The sequence below is a fragment of the Xenopus tropicalis genome, chromosome 9 (genome assembly GCF_000004195.4).
Source record: "Xenopus tropicalis strain Nigerian chromosome 9, UCB_Xtro_10.0, whole genome shotgun sequence".
NCBI lineage: Eukaryota > Metazoa > Chordata > Amphibia > Anura > Pipidae > Xenopus > Xenopus tropicalis.
Genome location: NC_030685.2, coordinates 74957230 through 74985089, shown reverse-complemented (window position 1 = coordinate 74985089; position 27860 = coordinate 74957230). Strand labels below are relative to the sequence as shown.

Sequence of the window (27860 nt, the reverse complement as noted above, 5' to 3'; positions counted from 1 at the left end):
GCTTATCCAAGCCAGGAGGTACCTGGACGAATGTAATTTAGTTGGCAATGGTAAATTGTAGTAAAACCCTGCAGTAATATGATTTAGTTGGCATCTGTGGTGTCAGTTGGCATTCATGGCAAACCAGACTCTGAGGTATTTCAATTTCATACCTTTAATGAATGGGATGTTTTGGCGCAATGACTGCCAGGCGATTTTCAGTACGGCACCTACACTTGTTGCCTAGAATTGCCCAGATCCCAAACATTCTGGATAATAAGCCCCATATTTTTTAATGTAGCATTTAATAGCCTCCAGGTATTTTGCTCCATATTAAGGGAAGTCCTCCTATCCACTATCCATATATATATATATATTGTGTACTGGTAACTGAGGAAGACTTTGAAGGGAAATTTCCCTGGTCATCATTAACTCTCGGGTATTCCCCATTCCCACAGATGTGTCCCCTAGCAACATCAAAACCCCGGGAACATTGGTGTCAGAGGTGCTGGCTTTCTGACAAGTGTGGTTGCACAATGGAGTCATCGCACCACGTCAGTTGACACATCAGTTGCACCAAATTTTTTAAATCCTCCGGTTTCTGGGCCCTTAGGTGAATAGTGAGTCACGGGCAGGTAGGTTTTTTGCTTTGAAAAGAGGTACAGCTTTGCCTGACGCAATGTTTATGTTTTAGGTGGAGGGAAATATGCTTGGTGTCTGGATGTCAAGAAATGTCTGGAAGTATATTTGGATGCTACTAAATTGATCTGAAAGTCTGAAAGACTCTTCCTCATCCTTGTTGGTGCTAAGAAGGGTCAAGGGACTTCTATTGCTACGATTCGCAGTGATTAAAAAGGCCTATTCAATGCAGGGGCAAGTAACACCTAAGGCAGTGATCCCCAACCAGTGGCTCCCCAAACCAGGTAGTTATTTTTGAATTCCTGACTTGGGGCAAGTTTTGGTTGAATAAAAACAAGATTTCCTACCAAATAAAGCCCCCTGTAAGCTGATAGGGTGCATAGAGGCCCCTAATAGCCAATCTTAGCCCTTATTTGGCTCCTCCATGAACTTTTATGGTGCTTGTGTTGCTCTCCAAGTCTTTTTACATTTGACTGTGGCTCACGAGTAAGAGAGGTTGGGGATCCCTGACCTAAGGGGATGAGACCACATTCAACAAGAGGTGTGGTGGCTTCCTGGGCAGCAGAAGCGGCGGTGTGGACAGAGGCTATCTGATAGGCAGCTGCCTGTATGTAGTTAGAGCCCAAGTGTGGCAAGGGTTATGCTTTGTTTTATTTTGTTTTTGTTTGTAACTGTATGTAATAAATGGACTTTATTCATGCAAAACATATGGTCTTGCTCACTATATATATATATATAAATAAATGACAGTGATATCTCACCTACAGTTTGCAGGAAGGCACATGGGAGACTCTGAGGTCAACTGGAAATTTTTGAGTTTTTGGGTTTGGTCAGACTAAACAGCATGTTTGGTACCTCTGTACATTATTGTATGTACTTTACTGAAAGTGTTATGAAGTGCTGCATTGTAATGACATTAGGCAGTGTCCTTGTTTTTCATTTCAGCTTTACTTTTTCCTGCTTCACATAGCTAGCTAAAACCTCTTCTGATCTCCCCAGGCCACGGCACAACCAGCCCCAACCTTATTTCTTAAACCCTTGGTTCCCAATCCTAGCTGCCCATGAAGGTAAGCACTGGGAGTAGGCAGGGGGGGTGATGCTGGGCACAAATCAGTATTGTTTAGCTGTTAATAATTTAGTTGTGCTCGCAGTCTTGCTGACTTTGGTATTCACTGTGCAACTTCAGTCAGGGCTAAAGCAGTGGGTGACATCTCTCAGCCCTCGGAAATGATTATTGATGCTACAAGATGAGCTGCGGGACAGGGGAATTGTGGGTGTCAGCAGATATTTTAGGTGGCACAAATCTCAGGTTGATGAAATAAAGTTCTTTTTAGCTTCACACACGTGCATTTCGCTAATCAGGAGAAAAAGCGTTGTCTGCTTGTTAATCTTCCTTCCCGGCTGAGTCTGATTCAGTCAAAAGGTTACCTGCTACTATTTCTGGGGGAGCTTATTAAAGATAGATGGAGATAAATGGCAAAAATTACATAGATAGATAGATAGACACATATAGATAGATAGATAGATAGATAGATAGATAGATAGATAGATAGATAGATGATAGATAGATAGATAGATGATAGATAGATAGATAAAAAGATAGATAGATAGATGATAGATAGATAGATAGATAGATAGATAGATAGATAGATAGATGGATAGAAAGATAGATAGATGATAGATAGATTATAGATAGATGGATGGATAGATAGATAGATAGATAGATAGATGATAGATAATAGATAGATAGATAGATAGATAGATAGATAGATGGACAGATATATAGATAGATAATAGATAGATAGATAGATAGATAGATAGATAGATGATAGATAGATAGATAGATAGATAGATAGATCATAGATAGATAGATAGATAGATAGATAGACAGACAGACAGACAGACAGACAGATAGATAGATAGTTAGTTAGATAGATTTACATGTGTATATAATATAAATATGGAAAACAATTTAAAGACCAACCAACAGCCCCATTCCCAGATACCAAACATTGTGATTAGACATCAGTACTTGGGTTTTGGGTAATTGGGTAAATCATCACAACTTGTGATTTTAAGTGTTGGGAGGTTTGAGTTTGCATCTAGAACTGACTACTGGGTTTTCAATAATTCAACAAAAGTTCTGACTCTCCCTGATAGGCTTCTATATTGCCAGTCCACCTCTTTGTATCAGGGGATACAGCATTGGTAAGGCAGATGGCTGTGGCAACCCGGGGTAACATAGTAAGTTAGGTCTAAAAAAGACAGACGTCCATCACGTTCAACCATAATGCCTATATATAACCTGCCTAACTACTAGTTGATCCAGAGGAAGGCAAAAAACCCCATCTGAAGCCTCTCTAATTTGCCACAGAGGAGAAAAAATTCTTTCCTGACTCCAAGATGGCAATCGGTCCCAGCGGGCATGGTTTCAATGAGCAGTCAGATGGCAGTAGCCTATGGTGGTATTTTTGGCTTTTTAGCTGTCTGCTATATCATTTAGTATGTAGTATTCCAGCTTACTCCATTTGTATAGACATGTATCTATGATGCGCCATTGTATGTTGGTGACAAGCGGTGTCTCAGGCCCCCTCCTCTGTTCAGGGATGGTTTTTCCAGGTTGGCATAAATGGCCTCTTTCACACCTCTTTCAAACCATCTGTCCTCTCGGTCCAAAATATGCATGTTACTGTCCTCAAAAGAGGGGGCCTGAGACACCGCTTGTCACCAACATACAATGGCGCGTTGACATCCTTACCCCGGCAGTTTCACAACAGTTCACACTTCCAGTCATGTACTTTGAAGGATTAACACCTTCATCAATGAGAATCTTGGTACCATTGTGATTGGATCATACCTTCTTACACCTGTCAGTTTCAGCCAACACCTAACTGAACAAGTTCAATGGAACCATTGTGATTGGATGTCTGTGACTGTACTACCATCAAGAGTTTAAATACCGGGGAATTCCCTACCAGTCATTTGAACTGAAGAAGCCACTTGGATGAGTGGTGAAACGTTTTCAAGAAAAAACTCAGAAAAGTCCAGTTGTTTTAGACTTAATTCTACTAGATACTGTATATCATGACCTGGATGAATGAGAATCTTCATAGACATACCTCATGACCCTTCTTAAAACTGGCCGTGCTTTCTTCTGGCTCTGCCTCTTGTTATGTCTCACTGCCCTTAGCCTGCCCCTAACCTTTACCCAAGGCTAAGGGTCATGAGGGCTTCTTGTATGTTTGGGCAGCCAAGGAGTTGAATCCCATCTAAGGAGTAGGACCAATACTAAATTTCATGGAGGAATGTTTGCCAGCAGTGGGGATGCTTTGCTTCAGTTTTTGTCCTCACAGATGGTCCTTGTACAGTTTCTTATAGATATTATAGATATTCTAAATGAGATTTCATTAATTCAAGGCAAATTAAACCCATTGTAATTCAAGAGGGCAACAATTACCATTTCAGGCCAAGAAAGGACACATTGTCCCACAAACAGTGGCACAGTGCATTAGGGCAGGCTTTATAGGGATACTTCATATGGCACTGTACTTAAGGGAAATAATTACTCATGGTTTTGAATAGTTTTGGTCCAGCAATTTAAGTTTATTGCATTTTACTGATAGGGTTCTCTAACAAGTCAGTAAGATGGTGTCATTCTAATAACAGAAAGCCTCATCAATATTAAACCTTTCATCTCTTGATTTCCCATTTGTGTACATTTTCCTCCCAGAGTCTTGCTCTTTTTTCCTTCACAAACCCACCCCTAGTCCCTACTTCTAGTGAGTAGCAGTGACCCCACTGAAGAGCAACACAACAACAGGTCTTGTAGTCATTAGAAAAGAGAAAAAAAACTTTGTTCATTTGCAATTCTCTCAAACGGAGCCTTTATCCCTCTTTAGGGTCCATTGTCGCTTTGATTTTGTAGCAGTTAATGACAGTCCTCTGGCAGGAGAATTGTGTGAACAGTAACAAATGTGTTCAGCCTTGAAAAGCAACAGGATTATTATTATTATTATAACACTAATTTATAAAGCTCTAGAATATGATGCAGCACGAAGCACCATATGTAAGGGCACATAATAATGATGAAATGATTAGGTGAATAATGTAGCCCCTGTTGTAAAATATAGGGACACCGAAGAGTCACCGAAGAGTTCCATGACAATATTATTATTTTTATTAATAACATTTATTTATAAAGCGCCAACATATTCCGCAGCGCTGTACAATATAAAAGTACAAAGTCGAATCCCAGGTCATGGAACAACGAGGTGACTTCTTATGCCGTCATATTTAACAATAGGGGGTACATTGTGTATTTTGGAGCACAAGTTTCAACAAATCATGTGACAGAAATGACATCACTAAGCTCCATCTATAAAGATATCCATGGCTCCTGTGTATTATAACTGAAATAAAGACAAGCTAATACTGAGGACCCCACCCACAATGTCTTGTAATGAAATGCCCTGGATAAGTGCATCCAATGGAGCTTCCAAAAAAACGATTGCCCTTTTTCTTGAGCCTTGAAAACCAGAATTAAGACAAATTTGCTCAATTTTTTTTAAAAGATCTCTTGTTATTATTGTATAAGAGGCTGGATTCTCAGAGGATCCTCGTCAGAAGATGGCTACTGTCCTACTGGAAAAATGGAAGGTTGTTGAACCATGACTCTCAGGTTTATTTAAGCCATGTTTGAGCATGCTAGAAGATGTAGCCCATCAACCTTTTGGTGACCCATGGTATAATATATATGTGTGCTGCATCCATGTAGTAGCTAATATACCTTAGCTAACATAATCTACAGCCTTTAGAAATGTTTTCTTCAAGCCTGGCATTAAAGTGTAAATGAAAGCAGCGAGAAAGGCAAACTATACGGCATTCCAAAGCAAAATGTCACATCAAATCAGAGGTCACTTTCTGTTTTCCCTTGAGGCTGCAGTTCACGGAAGGCTCCCAAAGGTGTTGCAACAGCAAAAAAAAGAGTTGCTTTTTTGATACAATTACTTCAGCAATCCTGGAATCTCACACATGTGGATTATTATAGAGATTTTATTTACAATTTTCATTTTTTATCATCTTTTTGGTATTCACATTACAAGATAATTGTTTTCTACTGTAAAAATGATCCCAGATAATTGGAAAATATTTGTCTCCTGTCTATTCACAGGCATGACTCTTGGGTGGATTGATAATTCCATGATAATGTTTTGGGGGGGGTGGTTAAACAGGAAGCTACCTGTTTGTATTCTGTATTATTCCCTATACCTAAGCTGATCAGAAAACCCTGCACTACACTGATGAGCCCCAAGAAGGGAGCGAAACCGGTCTGTAGTTGGGAATCTGATCGGCTATTGTCCTGGCTTCTGCTTTAAACCCAGTGGGTGAGCTTTAGCCTATAGGATAAACCCATGTAAATGGGACAAAGCCCATGTAAATGGGACTTTTCTAGGAGCCTTAAGGAATTTCTTCCCAGAATCCTGTTATGACTTATTCCCTATAGCTTTATCACTACGCCATAACATCTGTGCTAAACTTGGGATCTATTATTACCAATGCTCTACACAAATTGCAAGACAAGCCTTTCTACTCTTTCTCCCCTTCATGTTCCACCTTGCCTCTGACCCAAGAAGATCAAACCTAAAATTGTCTTTCAGTCCTAATATACAGTTATCTAGTGGTTCAGATTTTTTACTTTATTCGTATCTGCCATTCTGCTAAATATATGTAATCCTTTTTGTTCCATCTCATTGCCGGTGTCCCACAAGAGCGAATCAATGTCTTCTCAGTCTTCTCTTCCATAATTGGCTCCATACGGTCTCATTGCTAGAATTTCATATATTTTTCAGCTGTAACTCATTACTTTCCTTTTCATTTTATCTCATAGGCTCATTGAAGTCCTTTTTCTAGCTATAATTCAAAAATAAAAATCTCCAACCACATCCAGCCCCCCTTTGACTAATGTCAATAACATTGCAAGCATAAAAACTAACTACAATGCTGTTAAAGGAAAACTATACCCCCAAACAATGTAGGTCTCTATAAAAATATGTTACATAAAACAGCTCATATGTAAAGCCCTGCTTCAACCCTGGACTGTGCCAATTTTATCTTTCCCAATAGTACCCAGTGCATCTTAGCTATGACTAAGGATATTTTTTTTGGATATATCAGGGATCCCCAACCTTTTTTACTTGTGAGCCACACTCAGATGTAAAAAGTCTATATGAGCCACACAAGCATGAAATAAGTTCTTTAGGGGTGCCAAATAAGGGCTGTGATTGGCTATTTGGTAGCCCCATGTGGCCTGCTGGCCTGTAGGAGGCTCTGTTTGAAGTAAAACTGTGTCTCTAGGCTTCCAAAACTTGCTACCAAGCCAGAAATGTCAAAATGGCCTCTACTTTGGGGCAACAGGGAGCAACATCAAAGGGGTTGGTGAGCAACATGTTGCCCCCAAGCCACTGGTTGGGGATCACTGGGATATATGATCTATAGAAAACAATGAGCAATTTAACATTTGTTTGATCTCGTTGCTAGTGTCCCTCACAAGTCAATGACTACTCAGTCTCCTCTCCCATAATTGTCTCCATAAGGTTTCATGGCTACCATGACGGATATTTTTAATTAATATCTCCTTTACTTTTCTCTCCCAATTTATCTCATAGGCTCTTCAAAGTCCCATTCTAGCTAACAAAAATATCTAAACACATCTAACCATAGGTTGAAGACACCAAAGTAATTTGGAAAGCAAAATAAAGAGGTAATGAGCTCCTATTAAGGGAGAATTTGTATAAAAACAAACACTTGGACTTTCCCTTCCTGCTCATTCTCAGAGAGGCCTAGGCTTAAGTCACGGTATTATGTGATTCTTATTAAGCCCTTGGAGATTCTAATGCACCGAGTTCTATAAATCCAAATTTCAGCTTGTAATTAAATTCCCAGGTAATGCAGAAAGCCCAAAATATGATAAAACGACAATACTTTAGAAACCATATTACGGTGTTAAATCTAATTGGTCTCACTGGGAAATTCTGTCTTTATTACAAATACATTACGTTTCCAATATCTTCTTTCCACTGTTTGTAAATACAAGTCGGCAAACCGCAAACAATTAATTACCACGTGCCTGAATGTATTTCTAGTAAAAAAACAAAAATTCCACCCCGAGTAAAATAAATATTGACCCAGAATACTAATTTAGTATTTATAGGACATTTAGGAATCATTATATGAACAGATTTAAAGACCCTCAGTGGGCAATTTATTAGGGATTGATCGGGGGCAGGAGAGATTTTGTCTATAGAACATTTAGGGCTCTGGCACACGGGGGAGATTAGTCGCCCGCGATAAAACTCCCTGTTCGCGGGCGACTAATCTCCCCGAGTTGCCTACCCCTGCCATCCCACCGGCGAACATGTAAGTCGCCGGCGGGATGGCAGACGCGGCGGCGCGATTTCGCGCAAATCGCCGAAAAAGACTCGCGAGTCTTTTTCGGCGATTCCCTGAAATTGCCCCGCCGCATCTGCCATCCCGCCGGCGACTTACATGTTCGCCGGTGGGATGGCAGGGGTAGGCAACTCGGGGAGATTAGTCGCCCGCGAACAGGGAGTTTTATCGCGGGCGACTAATCTCCCCCGTGTGCCAGAGCCCTTATACCTCTCAGTAAGACTTGTATGTACAATGGCCAACATCTCCTCTAAGGAAGACTAATAACCCCCTGCTCTTTCAATAGTCTTACTTCATAGCAGTAAAACACTTAGGGGCAGATTTACTAATCCACGAATCTGAATCCCGAAAGGGAAAAAATCGTATTGGAAACAAAAATTTTGTGCCTTTTTCATCGCTGTCGCAATTTTTCGTATTTGTCGCGACTTTATCGTATTTTGCCCGACTATTTCGTCGCCATCGCGATTTTTTCATATTGAGCGATAGTAAATGGCGGGAAAACCAATCCGTTTTTTTCCGCGACGGCGACGAAAAAGTTGCGGAAAATATACAAAAAAGTCGCGACGGCGTCAAAAAAGTCGCAAAAATACCGATCATGATGAAAAAACGCCTTCGGACCGTTCGTGGATTAGTAAATCTCCCCCTTAGATCTTAAATCGGGAAGAAAATGGCCATAATTGTATGAAGGCACTTTATGCAATAGTAAAATACATTTGTAATCAATTTAGCATTTGTGTTAGTTAATCAGAACCCTACAGTGGAGAACATTTACACTCTGGTGTAGTACGTTCAAACAGTACAGTCAGTTTTGGCCACATTGGCTAATGATCACTCTTCTGTGTATGGTGCCATCAAGTGGTCAGTCTAAGTGACCAATATCTGGCCATATCTGGAGCCATTCGTTCAGTAAACCCCCAGCAGGTGTGTAAGGTCATAGGAAACATTTTCTTCTCACTCTTTCCATGATATATAATCCTTCAGCCCACGAAGGCCAAAGTGCACATGATCATAGGATTAGGACCGGGGTCTATAAGGTCACATGGATATCTGTCTACATGAGGTCATCTGAAAATAGCAATAACTAAAGGATTTGAAAGATGATACCTTCAAGGATTGACAGAGTCGATGATGGTTGCACCACATCAATGTCATCAGGAGCCTGTGATGATAGATGGAAAGATGATAGAGATGAGTTGATAGATAGACAGGTTAAAATGGACATGAATGTTGTACTTATAAACATCATTCCTTCCTTGTACTTCCAAACAGTTGCACTAAGCACCATTGTGTCTGTCTCGCACGGTATTGATGCTGGGGATGCCTGAAGCTACTGCCACCCTGAACATGGTGGTAATTTCAGGGTTCCCACTAGTCATGTGTGGATCGACAAAAATGGTCGGCCTGTACCCGACTCTAACCTGCCCACTCCCAACCTGACCCCGCAAGCATTCTCTATTTATAGGTCCATGCCCGCCCTGCCCCCATCTCTGATGACACAAAGGGGTGAGGCGGAGCACGTGTGCGCCTATAAATAGAGACTGCTGGAGGTGGAGACGGGGCACAGTAAGGTCACAACCGGGGAGGGCAGAGGGAAGAACTTAACCTGAACCCGCTGTGACCCGCACATTACTAGTTCCCACAGTGGGTTATGTGCTGTAAACAACTCAATCCTAACTCTGATCATGTTACTAGCAACCAGCAAAACACAAGCTCAGTTTTGTTTGGGTACAATTGTGGCAGGCACAACTCAGAGCACAGGCCCACTGGAATTCTGGGAAAAAAACACTGCATTATGGGTACAGGGTGATTTGCATTCCTAAAATGGACTTTGCGCACTGCATTTCTAAATGACCCTGAAAGTCAAAGTGACTTTTATTCATTCCAGTTTAATCCCTCAAAGACCCACCACCCAGCCACCAAAGGGCCCACCAGTACCCAACTCAAGGACCCACCACCCAGCCACCAAAGGGCCCACCAGTACCCAACTCAAGGACCCACCACCCAGCCACAAAAGGGCCCACCACTACCCAACTCAAGGACCCACCACCCAGCCACAAAAGGGCCCACCACTACCCAACTCAAGGACCCACCACCCAGCCACAAAAGGGCCCACCACTACCTAACTCAAGGACCCACCACCCAGCCACCAAAGGGCCCACCAGTAACCAACTCAAGGACCCACCACCCAGCCACCAAAAGGCCCACCAGTACCCAACTCAAGGACCCACCACCCAGCCATCATAGGGCCCACCAGTACCCAACTCAAGGACCCACCGCCCAGCCACCAAAAGGCCCACCAGTACCCAACTCCAGGACCCACCACCAAAGGGCCCACCAGTACCCAACTCAAGGACCCACCACCCAGCCACCAAAAGGCCCACCAGTACCCAACTCAAGGACCCACCGCCCAGCCACCAAAGGGCCCACTAGTACCCAACTCAAGGACCCACCACCCAGCCACAAAAGAGCCCACCAGTACCCAACTCAAGGACCCACCACCCAGCCACAAAAGGGCCCACCACTACCCAACTCAAGGACCCACCACCCAGCCACAAAAGGGCCCACCACTACCCAACTCAAGGACCCACCACAAAGCCACCAAAGAGCCCACCAGTACCCAACTCAAGGACCCACCACCCAGCCACCAAAGGGCCCACCAGTACCCAACTCAAGGACCCACCACGCAGCCACCAAAGGGCCCACCACTACCCAACTCAAGGACCCACCACCCAGCCACCAAAGGGCCCACCACTAGCCAACTCAAGGACCCATCACCCACTCAGGCACCACCGCTGGGGTGAAGCCCATACTCTGTCTTCATGGTGTTACACTGGGTAAACTAGCGAGCATGCTGGGAAATCAGAACTGCATATTTAGTACCGTAGAATCAGTAAATGAGCTCCGTTGAGTTTTGCGCTACAAAACCCAAAAGTCTTTAAAGTTAAACTAAAAAGCGCCTCGTCTATGCTGGCAAAGCTTTCAAGTTATTTCCAGCTCCCCACACGTCTGCTTGTGTATACTGTACAACTCAATTTGGAGTTTCCATGGTAACACTCATGCAGTCTATGTTGTTCCCTTCTCCTCGAAGTACAATTCCCAGGCTTAGTCTTTCCCTAGAACATTCTATGCTTCAGCCTGATAGACAAACACATCTACCCAGGAGAGAAGGCGGCCAAAAAATTTCGAGATGAATAATTACCTTAGCGAGGGAAAAAGCCAGAACATCCCCCGAGCAGCTGAGCAATTGCTAGGGATATTCATTTTACCTGAATCCTTCATTGTTTACAGAGCCTTTCCTGCCACCTAGAGGGAGACTTGTGCTATGACACCATAGGTATTTTTTTCATTATAAGCGGAAATCTTTGCACATTTACATTATTATAGAAACCAAAATGATTCCTATAGATCCTTTTTATTGATAATACTAAGGAGATATTCCTGGGAAGGCAGTGGTGGTCTCATCCTCATGGTGGTCTCTCATCCTCATGGTGGTCTCACCCTGTTGTCTATATAATGACTAGAACAGCTGCAGACTGTTGTGTGTTTAAATGAGCGTTGCCACTTGAGTGTAAAGGTGCAGGGGGGGGGGTTGGTTTGCAAGAGGCACCCTCTCCCTCATTAACCTTTATAGAATCTGACATTATTCAGCATTTTTGTTTTAGACTTTTCTACCCTTGCAGATTATTAAAAAGATAAATTGCCTTAATTTTAGCGCCTTCTATTAAAAAAGTGTAAGAGCTGGACAGCAGTCAGTAGTGTAATGTGAAAGCAATATTCCCTGGGCTGCAGTGACACCAAGTGGATGTTTTATATAACTGCATGTATAACTGTGCCTATAGCTGTACATATAACTGCACATATAACTGTATAAATAATTGTACATATAATTGTATATATAATTATACATATAATTGTATATATAATTGTACATATAACTGTGCCTATAACTGTATATATAACTGTACATATAGCTGTATATATAATTGTACATATAACTGTATATTTAACTGTATCTATTACTGTACATATACCCGTACGTATAACTGTAAATGTAACCGTACATATAACTATCCATTTAACTGCACATTTAACTGCATACATAACTGTACATATCACTGTATATATAACTGTATATTTAACGTATATATAACTGTACATATACCCATACATATAACGGTAAATTTAACCATATATATAACTGTACATATACCCATACATATAACTATCCATTTAACTGCATACATAACTGTACATATCACTGTACATATAACTGTACATTTAACCGTATATATGTATGTATGTATATCTTTATTTATAAAGCGCTACTTATGTACGCAGCGCTGTACAGTAGAATACATTAATACAAACAGGGGGTTAAAGATAATGGATAAATACAAAGTACAACAATAAATACAAATAAATACAAGGTACAGTTGCAATAAGAGTCAGAAACAAGATGAACGAGGTCCCTGCCCCGTAGAGCTTACAATCTATATGGGAGGGGTAACTAACAGACACAAATGGGCAAATATATATATATATATATATATATATATATATATATAACTGTACATATACCCATACATATAACTGTACATTTAACTGCACATTTAACTGTATACATAACTGTACATATAAACGTATATATAACTGTATATTTAACTGTACCTATAACCGTACATGTAACAGTACATTTAACTGTATATATAACTGTACATATCACTGTATATATACCATATAATACTGTAACTGGATATTTAACCATATATACAGCTGTATATATAACTGTATATATAACTATACTAGAACTATGGGTTAATGTAATTAAAGGCACAAGGTTTGCATCAGTGCTAGCAACTCATAGCAACCAATCAGAAGGCAGCATTACTGGCCCCCTGTTTGAGAGCAAACATTTGATTATATTACTTTTATTACATTGCAGGAGGCAATTTGCCATGTTTTACACCTACAGTGCAGCGTGTTTCCCCCTCAATTAAAAAAAATCAATGGAGCCAAACACAGGGGGGCATCTCATGCTGTTACATCAACCCAATAGGAGCGTCTAAACTCACAAACCTTATTTGACTGCCGGGGTCAGTGACCCCCTATTTGAAACCAGATAAGGTGTGGAAGAGGAAGGCAAAGAATTCAAAAACTATTAAAAAATCCAACATTTCACTTCCAGTGCTCCTGTTATAATGACATTGAAGGCTTGAAGGTGGCAATAGCAACATGGTTCCCGAGCGTCACTTGTTCTTGATACATCAAAGGAAGGTGGAACGGGCGGAATGGGGCTGAGCGCAAACGTAGGGAAGCGTAAGGAGATCCTTTGGACACAGGAGATTTCGGACTAATCTCTCCGAAATGCCTTTCCACTTGCAACAATGGGAATCGCCGGCGGAAAGGCCTACGTATGGCTTTCTCTAGTTGCACAAAGTTGCCTGCAGGAAGAAACTTTGTGCGACTTCAGAAAACCAAAGCGATACGTAGGCCTTTCCGCTGGAGATTCCCATTGTTGCAAGTGGAAAGGCATTTCGGAGAGATAAGTTGCCCGCGGTTGTACAGGAGTAATCATAAAATAATGCAAATGTATGTGTCACTTTCGCTGATTGTATTTAGTTGAACGTATCAGAAAGATGAGCCAATTGCCGATGAATCTGCCCTAACGTCCCTGAAATCTATTAGTTTTTGTTTTAATAGATCCAATATCAGACAAGGAGTTATTAGCCATGTAAGAAACTTACAATGGAATCAGAATGGCCTGACACAGCATTGAAAAATGCCCAGAAATATAATGGCAAAGTCACCAAACAAGCAAATCTTAAACCAATTTGGCCACCAACACATTGGCCCGAATCAGATTGAGCCAATCATTTGTCCCCTGGGCCTACAGTCAGATCATATTGGGTGACTAGGGATATCATTGTGGGGAGGGGCACATCAATGTGCCAATGAGGTCCTTGTTTGATGGGATTTCTGGCAAATCAGACAGCTCCGCCCACACACATGGACAAATAAGCTGCCTGCTAGGTCTGTGTGGATCAAGCTGGCAACTGTGATTGGCTGGTGTAAGGCCACCTTTACCTGCACAGGCAAATTAGTAGGTTTGTAGGTGATGGGGTGAGGGAGAAAGTGGGAAATGCTAATAATTTTACAAATAACTTCAAAATCATCAAACACGTATAATGAATGTATATTGAAATGTTGCTTAGAATTACATTTTTTATTTCTTTATGCGAATAAAGTGAAATTCCTTGGATAGACTTTCCCTTGAATTGCATTGGGCCCACGGTTATATGTCATTTGGTGAAGTTATATTATTACAGCAGTGTAACTTCCCTCCCATAAACCTGCACAATGAAAGATCCTGGCACCCAGCCCTAAAGAGTTAACTTTTAGTATGTAATTACATTTTCCATTTCTAGCAACTTTTCAATTGGTCTTCTTTTTTTTTTATAGTCTGACCCCTGCAGCAAAAAAACTCTGGGAGGCTACAGTTTTATTGTTATTGTTACTTTTAATTATTTATCTTTCTATTCAGCACCTCTTCTATTTATCTTCCAGACTCTCATTTAAATTGCTGCTTGGTTTCTAGGGGGAAATTGAACCCTAGCAACAGATATCAACCTAGCATAGCGCTCACTAGGAGCATATTCTGGCCCAAATATTATTGTCTCCGCAACTAGATTGCAGGCTTTATTAGCCAGTGCCTCCAGTAGGGGAAGCAATTTTGCCCTATAACTTGATTGGGTGTTTATATTAGATTTGGCTTAAATGTACTAATAATGCAAGTGCCCATTTACAATATGCTATTCCCTATCCCATGAAGCAGCCACAGTTGTATTAATTATCATTAAATCTCATAGATCAGTGGGTATTTAATCATCACAGATGCCACAACATGTTCTGAGGGGGTTATTAGTATGTGTTGTACCAACACGCAGCCGGCACATGTTAGGGTTCCTTCTCACGCCGGTATTTTGTCGCTTCCAATATAATAAATCAAATCAGTTTTATTTCCCTTTGCACAGGATCAGGATGCCTCGGGGCCAGATTTTACAAATGGCATAAAATATAAACATCATTTCCAATGAGACTTTCATTACCAATATAAAGGATTATTTAACAATCATTTCTATTCTGTCGAAGGCAAAACATCCAGAGCAGTAAATCAGTGCTGAGAATTATTTGTAAACTGAGAGTAAAGCAGTGTTAGCTGGTATCCACTGGTTCCTTATGGGGGGGTACAATGGGGGGGGATACAATGGGGGGTACAATGGGGGGGTACAATGGGGGGATACAATGGGGGGATACAATGGGGAGGACACTATGGGGGGATACAATGGGGGGATACAATTGAGGGGGATACAATGGGGGGATACTATGGGGGGGATACAATGGGGGGATACAATAGGGGGATACAATGGGGGGGTACAATGGGGGGATACAATGGGGAGGACACTATGGGGGGATACAATGGGGGGGGATACAATTGAGGGGGATACAATGGGGGGGATACAATGGGGGGATACAATGGGGGGGATACAATGGGGGGATACAATAGGGGGATACAATGGGGGGGTACAATGGAGGGATACAATGGGGAGGACACTATGGGGGGATACAATGGGGGAGATACAATTGAGGGGGATACAATGGGGGGGATACTATGGGGGGATCCAATAGGGTGATACAATGGGGGGGAATACAATGGGGGGGATACATGCAGCGGGAACAGAGCAGATTTTTCTGATCATGAAAGAAAGAAAACAAAACAATGAACAGAATTGCAAAGTTTTTGTGAGTTACTTGTGTGTCCTTTTTAAACATGACATTATATTACCCATTTTATCACCATTAGTAGAAGAGAAAGGGGCTAATTTACCCACCCCACTGAAAAAAAAAGCTGAAGCACAAAGAACTCAAGATTGCACCCCATTAGGGCCCATCCTTGGAGCACTTGAACCTGTGGAACTGGTGCCATTTGTAATTTGTTCCAGATAAAAAAGGTGCATGTTGTAGAGCTCAGTGCTGTTGGGAGCAGGGGAGCCCTATACGTAGTGTTTGGCATAGTCAGGCTGTAAGTACAATGCTCCTCAGGGCTTATTTTACTCAGGGGAGGGTATTCCAAGGGATGACATTGTGCTGCTCACTACCTGTGCTAGACTGGAGACCCAACGGACCACTGGAGAACCTAACCTCCAACAACCACCCCTCCCCACCACCACTACTGACCCTTGCCTCCCCACACACACTGCTGCTTGCCACTCAATTGACAGAAAACCTCACATTGCCACCGGAGCGGTGGGGCCAGTCTGGTACTGGAGCTGGGAAGGGACATCCAAAGTTTCTGATCTCCTTCCTGAGCTGAGCAACATCAGAACACTTCTCTGTTTCCCTTCGCAAGATACAGTATATTTCTTTAACTGTACAGTTACATCAACTGACCAGTAGGAGGCGCTGTAGTTGCAAAATTAATTATATTGGCAGTTAATAAAAACTCAGCTCTGAAACTGAATAAATAAACATTAAAAGTAAATTGCAAAAGTGCTTAGAACAGGGGGAAAAGGTGTGGGGAAGAAGGGTTTTAAAGAAAAGGTGGGAAGGGGGTTACAGTGGATTTTCCAGGCCAGGGAGGCCCATGCTACTGATTTGTACGAGATTCTTTAAAAATGATCCACCTTAGCTGTGCAACATTATAATTAATTAACTGTTCTGGGGCTTTGGCAAAAAGTTCCTTAGGTCCTTAGGTTGTGGTTTATGAAAGGAGTCCTTGATGGTGGTCTTTCCGTCTTGGGGACATCTCAAAACAAAATGGCCTCCAGATTGGGAGCAGCTTTCCAGAGTCTCTACAACAGTGATCCCCAACCAGTGGCTCAGGGGCAACATGTTGCTCCCCAACCCCTTGGATGTTGCTCTCAGTGCCCCCAAACCAGGGAGTTATTTTTGAATTCCTGACTTGGGGGCAAGTTTTGGTTGAATAAAAACAAGATTTCCTACCAAATAAAGCCCCCTGTAAGCTGATAGGGTGCATAGAGGCTGCCTAATAGCCAATCACAGCCCTTATTTGGCTCCTCCATGAACTTTTATGGTGCTTGTGTTGCTCTCCAAATCTTTTTACATTTGACTGTGGCTCACGAGTAAGAAAGGTTGGGGACCCCTGCTCTACAATATCTCTAGCAATACCCATTGGTATTTTAGAACTTTTAGCCTTAGAGAGCGTAAAGTTTCAGAGTATTCCTGAGGTTGCTAGACTTTACATTCTCTACTCCACTACAGCAGCTTCTTCTCCTTCATAGTCTTCTACAGGGAGGAGGTGATTCATCAAAGTCAGGCTCTTCTGCAGGAGTTGGTGAAGGTGGGGTTTCTGTAATGTTTTCCTGAACTCTAGCCACAGATCCCATTAAAGGCTGATGTGGTGTAACTTGTAGAATGGATCGTGAAAGTGCTTTCAGATAATGGAGAAAGTGCTTAGAAGAAGAAAATAGCTAGCAAGGCCAATGGGTATATTAAAGGGGAATACAAGCCCCCCTGATAACCTGCATGACAGCAAACAGTGGGTACCATCTTGGTGTCCCCTTCCCAGTAACTGCTGGCCCGGAGCATATGTCGTTCATGCAGGATTATATCTACTACTAACGATGCTCCTGACGCAAGATCTCTGGAAAGAGGACATTTCTTAAAGGGGGGCCTTTCACTCACACATAAAAAACTGTATAATATAAGTCAATTTCAAATTAAACATAAAACCTAAATTCATTTTTTTTATTAACAAATCCATACCCATTATAAAGGCATTGAAAAATCCCAGCTGTCAATTATATATTGCCTGCCCCGCCTCTAAAATGGTGCCTGCCTGTTTATTTTGCTTGACAACCACAATGGGAAATAATTTGGAATTATTTCTAAGGGTGACGGTTCCCCTTTAAAGTATATAAAGTTCAGCCTATAAAGGTGCCTTTCAAGAGCGCATAGTTGTGCTGCATCTTGTAATTCTAAATAAGCAGCAGTGGGCGCATTGGGAGGAGGAAAGTTTGTTTGGCTCTGGTGACTTATAGCAACCAAACAGCCCTTAGTAGTCACGGGTGAAATAATTTGCGGTGAATGTCGGCATTTCTGTGCATTTCTTTCGCGAAACAGGCGACAAAATTCAGCTCCGAAAATTGTTGTGGCGCAGTTTTTTGTTTTTTTTTCCACCTCGCCCAGGTTTCTAACAAACCTTTGGTCATTCCCAAACCTACATATTCCCAACACAGAAAACAACAAGCCCAGGCTAGTGATGAGAGAATTTTTTTAGCATCATGGGTACATTGTGAAATTCCGCACTGCGCCATTGGGGAACTGCTGCAAAAATTTGGTGCGACAAAAGTAAAACAAAAGTTGTGGTCACATCAGATAAATTGTTTTCCCGTAAAAAAAAAGTCGCACGTGCCAAAAAGTGTTCACATTTCACAAACTTTCCCCTGTTTTGCAAATTTTTCAGTGAAGCGAAACAGGTCAGATTTGCTCAGCGCTAGCCCAGGCCCTTCCATCGCATTGGTCTATAGAATAATAGTGTCCTCTGGAGCCAATTAGATGTTACTTTCATGTGTAGGGACCCATAGGGTTAAATAGCCCCTTTGGCTTTAAATCCCTACAGGCAGGGCCACCATCAGAAATCACGGGGCCCCTCACAAAAAATTTTTCTGGGGCCCCCTCCCACTAGTACAAAGGACTCACAGATATGAGACATTGGTAGCCAGCATGGCCCCCCTAATACATGGTAGCCAGCAGTGCCCCCCCAGTACATTGGTAGCCAGCAGGGCCCCCCTAATACATTGGTAGCCAGCAGGGCCCCCCCCAGTACATTGGTAGCCAGCTGTGCCCCCCTTCCCCCAGTACATTTGTAGCCAGCTGTGCCCCCCTTCCCCCAGTACATTTGTAGCCAGCTGTGCCCCCCTTCCCCCAGTACATTGGTAGCCAGCTGTGCCCCCCTTCCCCCAGTACATTGGTAGCCAGCTGTGCCCCCCTTCCCCCAGTACATTGGTAGCCAGCTGTACCCCCCTTCCCCCAGTACATTGGTAGCCAGCTGTGCCCCCCTTCCCCCAGTACATTGGTAGCCAGCTGTGCCCCCCTTCCCCCAGTACATTGGTAGCCAGCTGTGCCCCCCTTCCCCCAGTACATTGGTAGCCAGCTGTGCCCCCCTTCCCCCAGTACATTGGTAGCCAGCTGTGCCCCCCTTCCCCCAGTACATTGGTAGCCAGCTGTGCCCCCCTTCCCCCAGTACATTGGTAGCCAGCTGTGCCCCCCTTCCCCCAGTACATTGGTAGCCAGCTGTACCCCCCTTCCCCCAGTACATTGGTAGCCAGCTGTGCCCCCTTCCCCCAGTACATTGGTAGCCAGCTGTGCCCCCCTTCCCCCAGTACATTGGTAGCCAGCTGTGCCCCCTTCCCCAGTACATTGGTAGCCAGCTGTGCCCCCCTTCCCCCAGTACATTGGTAGCTAGCTGTGCCCCCCTTCCCCCAGTACATTGGTAGCCAGCTGTGCCCCCCTTCCCCCAGTACATTGGTAGCAAGCTGTGCCCCCCTTCCCCCAGTACATCGGTAGCAAGCTGTACCCCCCTTCCCCCAGTACATTGGTAGCCAGCTATACCCCCCTTCCCCCAGTACATTGGTAGCCAGCTGTACCCCCCTTCCCCCAGTACATTGGTAGCCAGCTTCTTGTGCGGCGGCGGCTCCTTTGCGGCGGCGGCGTCCTCCGGCGAGGCCCTCCCTGTTTGACACCTCGGCGCTTCTGAGTGCCGAAAGTGGTGCAGTGATAAATTGTCGCCCGCGTCAAAATTCGCTCGCCTCCAAAAAAAAAAAGTTTGCGCAACATTTTTTTTTTTTAAGAATTGTGAATTTTTCGAAGAAACGGGAGAGATTCGCTCATCACTATTGATAAGCAAAACAAAAACAGAGGAAAACAGTGTGCTCGGGTCAGAATGAGTACAAAACACAGAATTCTTTGTGTGCCCCACAATTTGTTGTGTTGACCTTAAGATTTGTGTGTGTGTGCTCCAGCCCGCAGCTTACAGGGAACACTGAACGCTTATAACACATGTATGTAAAATGATTACTGCTCTTCTAAGCACTTTAAATAAAATATTATTATTTATTATTATTTTCTAGTTTTAAAGATATTAGCAGTTTTTAAACTGCCAATATAACATCACAAAATGTTTTGGCCCAATAACTTTCATCCAAACTGTAGCCACAATGATCAGCAGGTGGCGCCGTTGTCCAACTTTTTGTTGTTCTTTATATTATTTAACTTTGAATATAAGGGATTACAAGAAGCAAAACAGACCAAAAAATAAACCCCAAATTTAAACTTAATATAATTCTAACTAAAATTCCAATATGCATTCATTAGAACATTTCTATGGTACAGGTATAGGACCCTTTATCCAGAATGCACGGGACCAAGGGTATTCCGGATAAGAGGGTTTTCCGTAATTTGGATCTCCATACCTTAAGTCTACTAAAAAATCAATAAAACATTAAATAAACCCAATAGGGCTGTTCTGCCCCCAATAAGGGGTAATTATATCTTAGTTGGGATCAAGTACAGGTACTGTTTTATTATTACAGAGAAAAGGGAATCATTTAACCATGAAATAAACCCAATAGGGCTGTTCTGCCCCCAATAAGGGGTAATTATATCTTAGTTGGGATCAAGTACAGGTACTGTTTTATTATTACAGAGAAAAGGGAATCATTTAACCATTAAATAAACCCAATAGGGCTGTTCTGCCCCCAATAAGGGGTAATTATATCTTAGTTGGGATCAAGTACAGGTACTGTTTTATTATTACAGGGAAAAGGGAATCATTTAACCATTAAATAAACCCAATAGGGCTGTTCTGCCCCCAATAAGGGGTACTTATATCTTAGTTGGGATCAAGTACAGGTACTGTTTTATTATTACAGAGAAAAAGGAAATCAGTTTTAAAATTCTGAAATATTTGATTAATATGGAGTCTATGGGAAACGGGCTTTCTGTAATTTGGAGCTTTCTGGATAATGGGTTTCCAGATAAGGGATCCCATACCTGTATTTGAAAATGTAATTGCTATGCAAAGTATTTGCTTGTCCTTTGCTGTTTTCTGCACAGCTGGTTCTGACTATTAAAACAGTGTAGCAGAAGCACCTTGATCAACTGGCCCCTGGAGTCATGCAAAGCATTGTGGGAAATGTAGTCATGGCTTAAGGAGAAAAGACTTTATTTCAACAGTCAGAACAAATACTGGAGACGGGACAGCCAAATACTCATCTTTGCTCCAAGACGCTGAGGACACGGAGAGCCCCCGGCGCTGCAGTCTGTTCGACTCGCACTAGATGGAGATAAAATACAAGGAATCTGGAAGAAGCGACCGTGAAATCCACTTCAAGGAAAAGAAGGTGCCTGACACCAAAATGAGAATATATTGTTTTCTATCAATCACTATTTAAAATGAAACCTGTCTTTATGGACTGTCATACGTAAGACAAATGACTGCAACAACCCACCTATTTTTCTAGTTAATATGTATAAAGGTAGATGATTCGCCAGTATGGGAATATTCCAACGGAGTCTCACAAGGCCCTGGACTCATAGCAGCGTTCAGCCGCCGACATTTCCTATTCATGACTCCCCGGCAACCATAGAACTGTGGCAAATCCGACAGTGTAGGTTCCATTATGTTATTGTTTGTGCTTTCACATTGTCTTAAGGTGGCCGTACACGGTAAGAGTTGCTCATTTTGGCAATGCGGTAGACAGGAAAAGTCAGAGCAAGGCCACATCAATGAGCCTATGCGGTCCCCAGTGCAATGAAAAATCAAGCTTGTCCAGATATCAATTGGGAAGGCCTGTCGGAGGGCCCCATACACAGGCAGATGAGCTGCAGAGTCGGTATTAGGGACCCAAATCGGCATCTGAAGTCAACCCGTGCATGGCCACCTTTACACTGTTCTAGGGATATCTAATGCAGGACTCTTCAGAAGTCTATCCTGCCTTGACAAATACAATAACATTCAGAACACATCAGGGCTCATTTAAAGAATGGAAAGTACAATTTCAGCATTTTTTTTGTATGTTTTTCCCATAATAATAATAATAGAACTGTTTTTAGGTAAGTGCAATTTGGGTTTATTTCCCTAGTCCTTGTGCATTTAGGGACCAACCCCGAGTTGTTACCAGTGCAGAGCCAACTGTAGTAGAGAGTATAGCCTCTAGTACTGGGGAAGACATTGTGGAAACAACTGCAATAAGTGGCTTTGCTCAAGGTGGGCCTGCTGACATTAGAAAAGGAAATTATCATATATCAACGGACGACAAAAAATAGATGCGGGCGATAAATGTGTTTTGCAAATTTTTCTCCGTTTCGCGAATCTTATGGCGAAGCGAAACGGGACAGATTCGCTCATCACTAGCTTTAAAATGTAATTCTATTGAAACTACATTAAATAAACTCTTGTTGAAGTTATTGCACTGTCTCATTTGGGAGCTCTTTTGATTGCCCCGTCTGATACATCAGTGATCCCTAACCAGTGGCTCAGGGGCAACATGTTGCTCGCCAACCCCTTGGATGTTGTTCCCAGTGGCCTCAAAGTAGGTCTTTGTTTTTGAATTTCTGGCTTGGAAACAAGTTTTGGAAGCACAGAGACACAGTTTTACCCCAAACAGAGCCCCAAACAGGCCAACAGTCCTCATGGGGCTACCAAACAGCCAATCACAGCCCTTGGCAATTCCTAAATACCGCAGCTTGCTCACAAAGCCAGCAGGAATTCGTATAAGCATGCTAATGCATTTGGCTTGAGAAATAAATGCCCATTACTCCATTGCATTTGGCCAAGTTTTCAGAGAACTTTTGGCATTTCTCTCACAAAAGTGAATTTGCAATTTTCAGTAAAGATGAGATGAGTTGTGAAAATACGTCTGGCGAACTGTGATGAACTTTGGTAACTTTTTGTCATGGAGAATTTTTGCGGAATTTTGTTGCGAATCCATGCCTGGCGAAACAATGTGCTCATCACTACTAATTACGTGTTAGAAAGCCTGGGGAGTCTCATTAGTGGCAGTGATGAGCAAATCTGCAGGAAAACTCATGAAACGGTGGAAATTCACAAAACGCATTGAAGTCAACAGACATTTTCCCCCATGACTTTTTCAGCACAAAAATACTTTTATGTCTATAGGCGTTTTTTGCTGTGACTTTTTCCACAGAGACTTTTTCTCATTCCAGGCAGAATACATTTGAATCCATGGGCATTTTATCATGCCTGCTTTTTTTCGGCGCAATACATCAGGGTCATCATGGGGGGCTGATGGTAAAATGCAGATTCTTGCCACAATTTTATACCTGGAGAAAAAAAAAATTGCTCATCACTATTAGGTGCATCTGTTAATGGTAGATTGTATTGCTGCACTGTGTGTAATAGAACATAATGCAAAATATAGATATTTACATTTATAGGGAGATATGAAGGTCAGTTTACTAAAGTTTAGTGCAAATATCAGCATAATCAGGGTCGGACTGGGCCGCCGGGACACCGGGAAAAATCCCGGTGGGCCCCGGCCCTAGTGGGCCCCAGCGGCCCAGTCTGACCCTTGCCGGCGCTCCCCCTACTGACTGTTCCTCCCCGACGTGTTCAATTTATACGCGCTCGGGGAGGACGTTAGGCGGGGGCCCTGCGGGGGGCATAATCCATATTTTATGTATTTAGTCCAGACTAATTTTAACAAGCAGCAATCAGGCACAAAAATATGCTTCAGATTCCATAGACACAATGTAATGGACTATTTAGTAAATTGTATGAAAATCAACAACACAACATGCAGGGAAATGGTACATGTGGGTGGGCCGTGGGTGTGCCCTTACACCCCTTCATGACTAACTGGTGCCTATAGGCACAACATGCAAAAGGAACCATGTACTTACTGCCTTGCCCGTTAAATTCAAGTGATACAACCTCAAGGGCCCATTTACTAAAGGCCTTTTTTTTCCACAATTCATATTTTTTGCAGAAATGTTTTTATTATTTATTATGCGCCAAATCCATCAGTAAAAATACGCCATCTGAAAGCTGTCGCGGTCATGTAGAAGTCAATGGCTCCTGTGCTTTTTCAGCTGACTAGTCTTTCTTTTCTTCGTGGTTTTAGAGGTTTTCAGTTGTTTTTTTTTACTCTTTCATTTGTGCAAAAAAAAAAATAAGAAATTCAAGTTTTTTGCTTTTTTTTTTTTCTTTCATGATCTTTTTTTTGTATAAATTCTTCGTTTGAGAGAAAACGAGTTTATTTTTGGTTTCAAAAACCTCCAGAAGCACGAAAATGAGAATGTTGATAAATGGGCCTCCCGGCAACTGTAGTTGGAACAATTGCACGCAAAAATGTTTGGTTCATAAATGATGTATATTTTTTAATGTTCATAAATTTCATTGTAAAAATTGAAGTTCAGATGCCCATACAGTCAATATTTGATCATCATTTATGTGCAAGATTTGGTAATTGCCCAAGTTAAAAAATGTTGGGTATTTATTAATGACAGTAGTAAAATACTAAGCCTGGGTATTTGAAATTTGGGGGAAGCATCTTGATTCATAATTTTTTAATTCAATAAAATGTAAAAAATTGCATAGAGCCAAACTGTAACAACCCACCTGGTTTTATTATTGTATTTGTGCAGGCATAGGATCTGTTATCCGGAAACCCATTATCTAGGAAGCTCCGAATTACAGGAGGCCATCTCCCATAGACTCCATTTAAAACAAATAATTCTCATTTTTAAAAGCAATTTCTATTTTCTCTGTAATAATAAAACAGTACCTGTACTTGATCCCAACTAAGATATAATTACCCCTTATTGGGGGCAGAACAGCCCTATTGGGTTTATTTAATGGTTAAATGATTCCCTTTTCTCTGTAATAATAAAACAGTACCTGTACTTGATCCCAACTAAGATATAATTACCCCTTATTGGGGCAGAACAGCCCTATTGGGTTTATTTAATGGTTAAATGATTCCCTTTTCTCTGTAATAATAAAACAGTACCTGTACTTGATCCCAACTAAGATATAATTACCCCTTATTGGGGGCAGAACAGCCCTATTGGGTTTATTTCATGGTTAAATGATTCCCTTTTCTCTGTAATAATAAAACAGTACCTGTACTTGATCCCAACTAAGATATAATTACCCCTTATTGGGGGCAGAACAGCCCTATTGGGTTTATTTAATGGTTAAATGATTCCCTTTTCTCTGTAATAATAAAACAGTACCTGTACTTGATCCCAACTAAGATATAATTACCCCTTATTGGGGGCAGAACAGCCCTATTGGGTTTATTTAATGGTTAAATGATTCCCTTTTCTCTGTAATAATAAAACAGTACCTGTACTTGATACCAACTAAGATATAATTACCCCTTATTGGGGGCAGAACAGCCCTATTGGGTTTATTTAATGGTTAAATGATTCCCTTTTCTCTGTAATAATAAAACAGTACCTGTACTTGATCCCAACTAAGATATAATTACCCCTTATTGGGGGCAGAACAGCCCTATTGGGTTTATTTCATGGTTAAATGATTCCCTTTTCTCTGTAATAATAAAACAGTATCTGTACTTGATCCCAACTAACAAATGTTCAAATTATTTTTTAGTAGACTTACTGTATAGAGATCCAAATTATGGAAAGATCCCCTATCCTTTATATCCATATGAATCAATTGCTATAAAAATCCTTAGTGTTCTTGGTAAACACTGTATATAACACACACACATCACTTCTGTATATACAGTATTTACATAGAACACTACACAATATTTTCATAGCCAGTGCCTCAGAAAATGTAACATGAATTTTACTTCCATGTACTTGTCATCTTTGTTAGATGTGACCTTTTATATACTAAAAGGGAGAGGAAAAAAAGACCTACAATTTACCTAGAGCGAATTGTAAATATTGAGAGCAATTACCAGGTTGAGGGAATCCTAAATATCGAATTCACCGGTTATTGTATTATAGTTGGTTTGAACGGGAGGGAATTAATGCAATTAATATAAAAAAACGTTTTCTCTCTTTTTTTTTTAATGTCATAGATTTAAAAAAATGAGTCTATTGGTGGGAAATACACCCAGAGAGAGGCTACGGTGTAAATGCACCCCTGTCTGTGCCGGCAGGGCGTTTACAAGGAAGCAGAGCAGGCATTTTATTAAGCAAAGGGTAGAGACAAGGCATCACCTCGTGTGATAAGCACAAGGCTCTCAGCACCGTTCGCTGTGTGTCACTGTTTTCCCTCAGTGTAAGTCAGCTTGCGCCTGATGCTTTCTTCTGACAATAGAGAAATTATCCGACTTCTGACATTTCGGGGGAATAAATTGACCTCTGGTAGAACTGGCTTTCTCCAGAATGCGTCTTGAAGAACTTAGGAAACTGGCTAAATTATCTCTGTTGGCTGCACTCATTATGAAAACAGCTTTAGCTGGTTTATAATGGGTCATTTTTATTCTAAAATATGTATTTTTATTTTATTTTTTTGAGGAATTTATATTTATTACAGAATATTATTGATTATGCTTACCCTAATTTCCACAAAATGATAAAAATAATCATTTATTCCACTGCCAGTGTCCGATAGGTTATCCATTATAGCACTGCCTTGTATATAATATTCTGTACATTATACATTTACATGCATTGTTTTTAGGTGTGGTTTGTCTTATTGAAAATATGTTTCCAAAACCCAAAGAGGGAAATCTCCTATTTAATTCTTACCAAGACAATATGAGTCCCAAAACCCAAAGAGGGAAATCTCCTATTTAATTCTTACCAAGACAATATGAGTCCCAGAACCCAAAGAGGACAATCTCCTATTTAATTCTTACCAAGACAATATGAGTCCCAGAACCCAAAGAGGGCAATCTTCTATTTAATTTTTACCAAGACAATATGAGTTCCAGAACCCAAAGAGGGCAATCTCCTATTTAATTTTTACCAAGACAATATGAGTCCCAGAACCCAAAGAGGACAATCTCCTATTTAATTTTTACCAAGACAGTATGAGTCCCAGAACCCAAAGAGGGCAACCTCCTATTTAATTTTTACCAAGATAATTCAAGTTCCAAAACCCAAAGAAGACAACGTACTATTTAATTTTTATCAAGACAATTCAAGACCCAAAACCCAAAGAGGACAACATATTTAATTTTTACCAAGACAATATGAGTCCTAGAACCCAAAGAAGACAACCTCCTATTTAATTTTTATCAAGACAATTCAAGACCCAAAACCCAAAGAGGACAACATATTTAATTTTTACCAAGACAATATGAGTCCCAAAACCCAAAGAAGACAACCTCCTATTTAATTTTTATCAAGACAATTCAAGTTCCAAAACCCAAAGAAGACAAAGTACTATTTAATTTTTACCAAGACAATATGAGTCCCAGAACCCAAAGAGGGTTGCTCTTTTGGGCAGGGCCCTCTTCACCTCTTGTATCGGTTATTGATTGCTTTATATGTTACTCTGTATGTCCAATGTATGTAACCCACTTATTGTACAGCGCTGCGGAATATGTTGGCGCTTTACAAATAAATGTTAATGTAATGTAATGAGGGCAACCTCCTATTTAATTTTTACCAAGATAATTCAAGTCCCAAAACCCAAAGAAGAGACAACCTCCTATTTAATTTTTATCAAGACAATTCAAGACCCAAAACCCAAAGAGGACAACATATTTAATTTTTACCAAGACAATATGAGTCCTAGAACCCAAAGAGGACAATCTCCTATTTAA

General features: G+C 41.5%; 1 protein-coding gene across 1 annotated transcript; it reads left to right on the top strand.

Moving 5' to 3' along the window:
* Positions 1-9408: 9408 nt before the first annotated feature.
* On the top strand, positions 9409-10819 carry LOC116407831 (proline-rich protein HaeIII subfamily 1-like). The gene is made up of 2 exons (XM_031893878.1): positions 9409-9414; positions 9950-10819. The coding sequence occupies exons 1-2, from the start codon at positions 9409-9411 to the stop codon at positions 10817-10819; spliced, it is 876 nt and encodes a 291-aa protein (XP_031749738.1).
* The last annotated feature ends 17041 nt before the right edge of the window (positions 10820-27860 follow it).